The sequence below is a fragment of the Zingiber officinale genome, chromosome 3B, assembly GCF_018446385.1.
Source record: "Zingiber officinale cultivar Zhangliang chromosome 3B, Zo_v1.1, whole genome shotgun sequence".
Lineage (NCBI taxonomy): Eukaryota > Viridiplantae > Streptophyta > Magnoliopsida > Zingiberales > Zingiberaceae > Zingiber > Zingiber officinale.
In genome coordinates, this window is record NC_055991.1 from 39,910,549 (window position 1) to 39,921,391 (window position 10,843).

The window sequence follows — 10,843 nt, forward strand, 5'->3', positions numbered from 1 at the left end:
CTCGAGCTCCATCGGCTCCTCATGAAGTTTGATCAATTGGGTCCAAAACTCATGTGCATCTTTGTACTTTTCTAGTCTGCATAAAACATTGTTAGGTAAAACATTACAAATGATTTTACTTACATTTGTGTTTAGTTCTGAGTTCTGAGAAGGTTTTCTCAATATCAGCCAATAATCAAAGTTTACGCTTCCTAAGAAGCATTCCATTAATCGCTTCCAATAGTTGAAATCTTGATCGTATGGTGGTGGTTCGTGGGGGTTCCGTCCTTCTTGAAGAGTCATTATTCTTGCACACAGAAAAATAGAAAAAAAATCCCAAGACTTGGTCTTGGATTAGCAGTGCTGGAAAAAATAATATTTCACTATTTTCGGAAATAATAAAATATTATTAAAATATTAATAAAATATTTGAAAAAAAATATTATTTCAAAATTTTGAAAATGTAATATTTTTTAAATACTAAACAATGGTGAAAAGATGGCGATGTATTTTTTAAAAACCGTTTTGGAGGGAAAAAATGATATCTAATTTTTCTTTAAAAAAGTCACCCCTTTGCCTGATTGGTGGTTGCACCAAATCAGAGCGGTACCTGCTCTGATACTACTTGTAAGACCGTTAGATTCGATAGAGGGGGGGTGAATATCGATTCGAAAAATAACGAGTGTAAACCTAGCGGAATAGTAAATGAACACAATGGATTTTACTTCGTTCGGAGCCTGTGACGACTCCTACTCGAAGGCCCGTACTCCGTGAGTACTTTCGTTGGGCAATTCACTAGCAGTTCGAAATAATGATTACAAAAAATAGTACAATGAATGCTAATGAAAATGAAAAACAAATACCTACAATAAAGACAAGAAAGGAGCGTAGTGTCGGAGCTTTGTTAGCGTCGCAGAAGTGCAGAGCAGTGGAAGACTTTTCTTTTTGTTGTTGTTCTGAAGCTCTCCTCTGACCCTTCTTTTATATGAGGCTCGGGGCGCCCTGGTGAGACGTGGCAAGTCCAACCAGCGAGCTCCACGTGGCGACGCGCGGGCGCCCAGATTCCTTCCGGGCGCCCGGACCCTGTTTTCCCGCAGAATCCGTCCTGCAAGACAAACGTTAGTCCGGAGGCAAATTTACCCTGCAACACAGATTGTTAGCAAAAGCAAAGTGAGTATGAATAAGCAAAAATAGTATGACTTAGATTCCGTCTTTCCGAGACCGGAATCTAGTCACGATCTCGACTTAGGTATCCAAAATGGATCTAAGCCAGATCGACGCCTAATGTTCCCTTCCCGGGAACGCGTCCTCGCAGTCACTCCCCTCCAGTGACTTACCTCACTTACACGTCCGGTCAGCCCTTCGACCGTCTGGACTTCTCGCCACTATCAGTCGACCTAGTGGACTTCGCCAGCGTCCGGTCGGCCGTCGACCGCTTGGACTTCTCGCCAGACTATCCGGTCAGCCCGTCGACCTAGCCGGACTTCAAGCGTCCGGTCGGCCCGTCGACGCTTGGACTTCTCGCCGACCGTCGACCTAGGCGGGCCGTGACATCCGGTCAGCCCGTCGACCTGTCTGGGCTTCTCCTGCACACTCGATCAGAGTGTTAGACAACAACAGACTAACTTAACCTGATTTGTCATTCATCAAAACCTGGGTTAAATCGTTAGTGCTAACCGCACCAACACATACAACCGAAGCGCCTTCACTATTGAAACTTCATCTTTGAAATTTATCTGTTCTAGGGCTCCTCCACTCATCCAAGGCACCTCCAGTGACTCACTTGGGGTGCCTGTAATCAACTAAGGTATCTCGAGCACTTTTCATCTGAACTTTAATTTTTCTTTAAGTTATGCAAAAATGTGTTAGTTCAAATAACAAAATTACCTTCAAAATAGAGTTAGCATAAACATAAATTAATTTATGAATTAGATCCTGTCTTATCAAGATCGGGATCTAGTCTTGATCTTAACTTAAATTTCAAAATAGATCTAAATTGGACCAGCGTTTACAATCCCACTAAGACTCGTCTTCACTGGATCTCTCTCTTTTAGTGACTTACCTTACTTACTATTTGCATAATCACTTGACTTGCCAGATGCTTCATCTAGACTTCAACCAGTTGTTAGGTCCTACAGATTCAACTAGACTTTCTGTCAGATATCAGGTCCTCTTTTGACCTATATAAATTTCCTGTCAGTTATCAAGTTCTCCTGACCTAACTAGACTTCAGTTTGTGTCCTCTCGATCCATCAAGTCATTTACTCTGTACGCTTGGTAAATACATTAGATCATACATAATCTAACTTTAATCTTTTATTATACATCAAAACTTGAGTTTGATTATTAGTACTAGCTGCACCAATAATAATATGTTTATTTGTGAATGTTAATATTATGTTTGTGAATATGTAATGTATGTGGTTATGGATATGTTATGTTGTTTGTGAAAATGTATTTGAAAATCATTGTATGTGATGACTTCGATTGATATATATGTGTGTGTAAACATGGAAAAATGCAAAAACGAGTAGTTGTTGTTGGAAATTTGATTGCGATGGAATTTAATGTTTTGTCGCTATCTTTTCATATGAAATTTAAAAAGTTACGATAATTAGTGATTGATATTTAATATTCCATCTCTAATTAACGATGAACTTTTAAATTTCGTCGTTATTTAAAGACGGAAATTTAATATTTCATTGCTATGTTTATATATGAGTTTGATGGATTTTAATATCCGTCTCTACAATTAGCAAGGAGATTAATAAATTGTCATCTCTTGTATAGCGACGGACTATTTAATTCCGTCGCTAAAATTAGATACGAACTATTAATCCCGTCGCTAAATATAGAGATTAATTGTTTAATTCCATCTCTAATTAGCGAGAGATTATTTAAGTCCATTGCTAATTGATGTTAATGACCAATTTTACAATAACAGTAATAATCACTAATCAATCGCTATGTTCAATTAGCAACTATAATTCCATCGCTAAAGCCTGTTTTTTTTAGTGATTGTTTGTTGGAGAGTAATGGTCGTAACTTAGTGGTAGATCTAGTGGATGTCCAAAGAGAGAAAAACTTTACTTAAAATAATCAAAATCCCCCAAGTAAATGGTTAAATTCTTAATCTGTATTGTTCTCTTTCTATTTGTATTTGAGTTTATGATACGAAAGAGCATTAGTGCATTAGACCGGAGATAGAATTGAGTATTTTTTTTTTTTACTTCGCTTTGTGTTATTTAGATGCTATATTTGTTCATTCAACATGCATTCGTTACTACTAAGTGCGGCAACTTAGGGAGTTATTTATTTCTAGCTTCTTATTATAATATGCTAATAGTATTTTGTGGTGAGATCAGATATTGTATGAGTATGATATGGACTCCCTGAAGTGGGCAGTTTGTCTATACCATTTTGAAATAGAATCCAAGGTCTGTGGGCGCTAGATAAAATATCCAACAAGTCATTAGTCATTTTGCAAACATTCGTACCAACTGCACTGGGGGCACAAATTAAAGTGTGATACATGATGAAGTCGTTATCGATCAATCGCTTGCAGTAGTAACAATTTGCAAATCAACCAGGTTTAAGCAGAGGCCAACAATTTCTGGGCCTGCTGCTCGTACCTAAATCCATTGCCCATTGAGGCGTCAGCGGTCCACACAAAGATGCCACCGAGCTTCCCTTGCTTCTTCAGCTGATTACAGGCGGTAAAGAAGCCGTTTTGGGGCGTCAGCCCGCCGGGATTCTCCTCCGTGTTGAAGCTCGCCAGAACCCGCCCTCCCCTGTAGTTGTTCCTCTGCTCGTCGAAGTACTCTAGGAATTCCGCCACTGTCGTTCCGCTCGCGTACGCGTAGAACTGGAAGTTCACGTAGTCGATCACCGCGCCGTGCTTCCTCCAAAGCGCCTTGTAGTGACTCTGCACTTCGTCGTCGTCGAACGGAGCGATGGAGGCGAAGGAAATGGCCCCGTTGCCCTTCAGCCGCGTCACCAGCTGCCCGATGCTCTCCGCGAAGGCGTCCGGCGCCGCCCGGAAGTGCTCGTAGTCGACGTCGATGCCGTCGATGTGGTACTGCTGGATCAGGGAGGTGAGCGAGTCGACAGCGTTATTCACCCAGGAGTCGACGGAGTCGGGCGCGAAGTAGGCGGAGCCGTCGCCCACGGAGTCGCCGCCGAGGCTGAGGGCGACCTTGACGTTGGGGTGGGCGCGCTTGATGGCAGCGATGGCGGCGGGAGACAGGTTCTGATTGTCCCAGAAGATGTTGAAGTGGCCGTTGGTAGGAGTAGGGGAGTCGGAGGTGGTGTAGTCGATGCCGAAGGCGAGGATGAAGTGGAACTCGACGCCGGAGGAGATGGGGACGTCGGAGAATCTGACGCCGGAGAACTCGGCGCCGATGTATTCTCGGAAGATACTGGAGGTGTAGGAATAAGGCAGAAAGAAGAAGAGGAGGAGAAAGGAGACCAAGAACGTTGAGGAGGAAGAAGCCATGGGAGCAACTGACACTGAGCCTGCGCATCGGTGTTGCTTTTTATAGGATCCGCACTCGGATTGTTTACTCTTCCTTGAATCCGATAAGGGAAATGATTTAAGGGGGTGCTTGGTTTGTGGAAGGGAATGAGATTAGGAATGAGATTCATTGAAGTAAGAATGAGAATGAGGAGTTTTGAATCCGTGGACCCCACCATTCCCATTCCCCCCATTTTACTTGGTAATGGCCAAATCCCATATTTGGGGGTTTGAATCCGTGGGCCCCACCATTCCCATTCCAAATATTAACATTCCAAACACTAACTTTCAATCCCTTTCCCATTCCTCATTTCCATTCCCTCCAACCAAGCACTCCCTTAAGTAACGGCGTGGGAGAACGTAACAGACGTCGACAGCGTAAACTTACTGCCTCCGGCGAAGTTAATTTATTTTATGAGGTTGGAGAGATTTCGTGGAGTTTAATTTGTTCCGTGTCAATTCAACAATTAATATCTAATTAGCTTCGGCTGTTATCTTCCTGTGATTCAAATCAATTGAAAATTAAATTCTAAAACTCTAAATCTCCTGCTTACATCCTAAACCCTTTTATATAAATTTTAGTATTACCCATTTTATCTAATTTCCATATTTTTAAAAATTAATATTATATTTCCATTTTACTCCTCTATTCTTTTCATAAAATAATTATATAGATTTGTGTGAATAAGCTTCCAAATTTTTTATTTTACCCATTTAAAAATTTATCATTCTCAATTTATACTATTGAATTCTATTAACGAGACTTACAAGAATATATTGACTTAGATTTAAATAATTTAAAATTTTTTAGATTCATCATTCAATTTAGAATGCACCTAGAAAAATCACATCAAATTAAAACTAATATACTCTTACAAGTCTCATTAATTAATGTATTCATGCTTTTATATCTAAATTCCATGGCATTAATTAAAAATAGTGAATTTTTATAGGTATAAATCAAAAGGACATCCCAAATTAAATAAATTATCAAAAAAAAAAAATACTCTTTTCTTTTTTTTTAAAAAAAAAAAGGGGTCGAAAGGACACTCTACTAGATATTTTATCCTGAGTGTTCCTGTTCGAAGGCGATGCGATGACGCATTGGCTTTGGCGACTGAGGAATGACAAGCTTCTCAAGATCTAAAGGAACTCTTTGATGACCTTGCATACACTTCGACGATTCAACAAAACGTTAGTGATCTAAGACCGAGGTGAGAATTCTTGACTAGGCCCTCCAACGCTCAAGTCGGTTCCTCGCTCGAATGTGGAAGAAGAACAGTAATAGAAAAATGACAGGAAGTTTAATTTCAGATACAAATGCTTGTGTTTGTGTACCTTGCCAGCGAAGAGGATTATCCTTTTTATACCACTGCACATAACCTCCGCGATCGTGAGGTGGTCCTCAGTTTGTTAGAGTTTATTAGAAGATGAGAAAAGTACAATCTAGACTTCATGCAATAATCCTCTGAGAAATCTTTTTCCTACCTCAGATGTACCCTCTTTGTCATTTATGACTTGAATCCTTGATATGATGACATATGCAAAAGAGTATATCGTTGTAACCGCTTAAAGAAAGAAGAAACTTCGAGAGAATATTTCCTGACAAGTTTGTCAGGCTGTCATAAAGTTGCTGACTGATTGTCTATTTAGATACATACCGACCGATTATTAAGCCTAGATATATACCGGTCGATCATTAAGTCCGTCGTATATTGAGAATGCCCCCTTCTTCTTCTGTTGAATATATCTTGGACAATTATGTATTAAGAGTACATTCTGTCGAATATATCTCGATCGATCATGCATTAAGAGTACCTTCTGTTGAATATATATCGGTCAGTCATGCATTAAGAATACCTTTTGCTGAATATATCTTTGTCGGTCATGCATTAAGAATACCTTCTTCTGCTGAATATATCTTGGTCGGTCATGTATTAAGAATACCTTCTGTTGAATATATCTTGACCGGTCATGCAGTAAAATTATCTTCTGTTGAATATATATTGACCAGTCATGCATTAAGAATACCTTCTACTGAATATATCTCGGTCAATCGTGCATTAAAAATCCCTTTTGTTGAATATATTTCAGTCGATCTTTGCCTGCTTGAGCATATATAAAGAACATTATGTTTAATTGGCCCTTATCTTGTTGATTGTATTTTAGAGTCTTGACCGACTTAAGCCTCTTTAAGCCTGATTGACCTTTTCCGACTGAGCGAATACACTAGACCTAGTATCTTGTGTTCAGTCAGTCTTCGTCCGACCTTTCATATGATACAAACATGATAAAACTAAATACTTTTAGGTCTGACCGGACTTATGTCCTCCCGGGCACATACATAGAACCTTGTATTCAATTGGCCTTCACGCGATCATTCATATATTAAAGGCTCGAAAAGGCTAAATGCCTTTAGGTTCGACTGGACTTATATCCATCTGTGCATATGCATGGAAGCCTTCATTCGGTCGACCTTTGTCTCATTTGGTCGACCTTTGCTTTACTGATCATATGTCATAGACTAAATAAGACTTAATACCTTTAGGCCTGGTCGAACTTATATCTATTCGGGCATATGCATAGAAGCCTTCATTCGATCAACCTTTGACTTACTGATCATATGTCATAGACTAAATAAGGCTTAATACCTTTAGGCCCGGTTGGACTTATATCCGTCCGGGCATATGCATGGAAGCCTTCATTCGATCGGCCTTTGCATTCGTGCGAGCATATGCATGGAAGCTTTCATTAGGTCGGCCTTTGCCTTACTGATCATATGTCATAGACTAAATAAGGCTTAATACCTTTAGGTCCAGCCGAACTTATATCTATCCGGGCATATGCATAAAAGCCTTCATTCGGTCGACCTTTAACTTACTGATCATATGTCATAAACTAAATAAGGCTTAATACCTTTAGGCCCGGCTAGACTTATATCCGTCCGGGTATATGCATGGAAGCCTTCATTCGGTTAGCTTTTGCCTTACTGATCATATGTCATAGACTAAATAAGGCTTAATACCTTTAGGTCCAGCCGAACTTATATCTATCCGGGCATATGCATAAAAGCCTTCATTCGGTCGACCTTTAACTTACTGATCATATGTCATAAACTAAATAAGGCTTAATACCTTTAGGCCCGGCTAGACTTATATCCGTCCGGGTATATGCATGGAAGCCTTCATTCGGTTAGCTTTTGCCTTACTGATCATATGTCATAGACTAAATAAGGCTTAATACCTTTAGGCCCGACCGGACTTATATCCGTCCGGGCATATGCATGGAAGCCTTCATTCGGTCGGCCTTTGCCTTACTGATCATATGTCATAGACTAAATAAGATTTATTACCTTTAGGCCCGGAAGGACTTATAACCGTTCGGGTATATGCATGGAAGCCTTCATTCAGTCGGTCTTTTCCTTACTGATCATATGTTATAAACTAAATAAGGCTTAATACTTTTAGGACCGGCCAGACTTGTATCCGTCTGGGTATATGCATGGAAGCCTTCATTCAATAGGTCGGTACTCTTCGCTTGGGCATATTCAGAGAAACTTATATTTAATCGACCATCACCTGGCCAATCATATGCTATATCTTAGATAAAGCTAAGTATCTTGGCGCCTGGCCGGTCCTTTCCATTCGGGTATACACATAACCTTATGCTTGATCGGGTTTAGGCGTCACCATCTCTTCTTGACTTTAACTACCACGTCATCCGAAATACTTGCTCATCATAACCTGTATCACTAGCTTATCCCTCAAGTCTAGTCGAAGGAGGTGTAGTCGACTAACTAGACTCAAGTTCTAGTTTTGTTCACTTACTTGTCATGCTTATGAGAATTTTCTCAAGTTTACCAATAAATATTCAATACTTCTTTATCTAGTTCATAATTCTACACTTTCCTTTCTTCTTCAATTATACCTAGAGAACTACATAACCCTTTCAAAATTCTCTCATTAGTAATTGGTCCTTCCCTAGAAAGAAAATGCTAAAGATGTACGCAGATATTGTTGGTTGCTACTCGGAAAACCTATAGGTTCCACTGTACAAAAATTTTGTACAAAGGTCTGAATCTTTTCCTAGCTACCATGTGTTCTTTTTAAATTAAATTTTGGATCGCCTGCGGAACTTAACACGTTTGATCCAAAACTTAATCTATTTGTTCTTTTAGGTTTTGACTTGGATCTCCTGCGGAACTTAACACGTTCGACCCAAGTCTCCTTAAGTTATTAATTCCATTAAATATTAATTTCCATAAAAGGTTCCCAGTACTGACGTGGCGAGGCACATGGCCTTCTTGGATATGGGAGCAACCACCACCGACTAGACAAAACCTTTAATAGAAAGCTAATATTTAATTTCCTAAAATAACTTTAGGTTAACCAAAGAGAACAATCAAATCACAAGGAAAAGACAGAATACAAAAGAACACATCTTCGAAAAACATATTCGAAATACTAGAACGTAAGCCTCTTGTATTTGGTATTATTTCCATAAATAACTAGCATGATGCGGAAATAGAAATTACTAGTTATACCTTGTAGAAAAACCTCTTGATCTTCTACCGTATTCCTCTTCTAACCTCGGACGTTGTGTGGGCAACGATCTTCCGGCGAAACCACCAATCACCTTCTTCTCCTCCTAGCTAGGTTCGCCAACAAAGAGGAAGCTTCACCAAGGAGGAAAACAAAATACTAACCAAGTTCCAAGAGATGCTAGCTTTCTCTCTTCTTCTTCTTCTTCTCCAGTAGTATCCGCCACCACAAGAGCTCCAATAGAAGGGTAGGGTTTGGCCACCACAAGAGGAAGAGAGGAGAGGTTGGCCCACACCAAGGAACAAAAGAGGGAGAGGAATAATAGATGTTGTGTCTTGTGAAGGCACCCTCACCCCTTCTTTTATATTCCTTGGCCTAGGTAAATTAGGAAATTTAATTACAATAAATTTTCCTTAATTTCCTTGACATGATTTAATTGAGAGAAATAAAATAAAATTTCCCCAATTAATTTCAAGTGGCCGGCCATCATTGGATAACAAAAGAGGACAAGTTTTAATCAACAATTAAAACTTCCTAATTTGTTTCCGGAAATTTTAAAAAATAAAATTTCTCTTTAAAATCTCTTCATGGTTGATAAAAGGAAATTTCTATAATTTTAATTTTATCAACATGTGAATAATTTTAAAGAAAAATAAAACATCTCTCCAATCTACAAATAAGGAAAGAGATCTAATCTCTTTCTTTAATCTTTTGTAGATCTTTTACAAGAGAGATATTTTAATTTTAATTCTCTTTAAAATATATCTTCCACATAATAATAAAATTTAAAATTAAATTTCTCTTTAATTTATTTTGGCCGGCCCTACTAGCTTGGGTTCAAGCTAGGGCCGACCACCCCCAAGCTAGCTTGGCCAACCCCCTTTAGGTGGGTATAGAAGGTGGGTATAGGTGGGTATAGTACTCTATAAATAAGAGGCTACGATAGGGACCGAGAGGAGGAATTGGTTTTGGTCTCCCGATAAAATTAAGCATCCCGTGTTCGCCCCGAACACACAACTTAATTTTATCAATGATAATTCATTCCACTAGAGAACTATCATTGAACTACCGCACCAATCCCAAATTACATTTTTGGGCTCCTTCTTATTATGAGTGTGTTAGTCTCCCTGTGTTTAAGATATCGAATGTCCACTAATTAAGTGAGTTACTGACAACTCATTTAATTAATGTCTAAGTCCAAGAGTAGTACCACTCAACCTTATCGTCATGTCGGACTAAGTCCACCTGCAGAGTTTAACATGACAATCCTTATGAGCTCCTCTTGGGGACATTATCAACCTAGTATCTCTAGGACACAGTTTCCTTCTATAATCAACAACACACACTATAAGTGATATCATTTCCCAATTTATCGGGCTTATTGATTCATCGAACTAAATCTCACCCATTGATAAATTAAAGAAATAAATATCAAATATATGTGCTTGTTATTATATTAGGATTAAGAGCACACACTTCCATAATAACCGAGGTCTTTGTTCCTCTATAAAGTCAGTATAAAGAAACGACCTCAAATGGTCCTACTCAATACACTCTGAGTGTACTAGTGTAATTATATAGTCAAGATAAACTAATACCTAATTACACTACGACCTTCTAATGGTTTGTTCCTTTCCATTCTGGTCGTGAGCTACTGTTTATAATTTATAAGGTACTGATAACATCATTTTCTGTATGTGACACCACATACTCTGTTATCTACAATATAAATTAAATGAACAACTACAAACAAATGTAGATAATTAGACCAAATGTGATTCTTTATTCATAATGAATGTTTACAAAGCTT

At 38.9% G+C, this 10,843-nt stretch overlaps 1 protein-coding gene across 1 annotated transcript; it reads right to left on the reverse strand.

Moving 5' to 3' along the window:
* Positions 1-3,497: 3,497 nt before the first annotated feature.
* LOC121968225 (chitinase 2-like) lies at positions 3,498-4,825 on the reverse strand. The gene has a single exon (XM_042518686.1). It carries the CDS (start codon positions 4,472-4,474, stop codon positions 3,572-3,574), a length of 903 nt encoding a protein of 300 aa, XP_042374620.1. The 5' UTR covers positions 4,475-4,825; the 3' UTR covers positions 3,498-3,571.
* Positions 4,826-10,843: the final 6,018 nt, after the last annotated feature.

What these genes read in the sequence shown, in the direction of transcription:
- LOC121968225 (XM_042518686.1), bottom strand. Translation starts at nt 4,474, where the DNA reads ATGGCTTCTTCCTCCTCAACGTTCTTGGTCTCCTTTCTCCTCCTCTTC.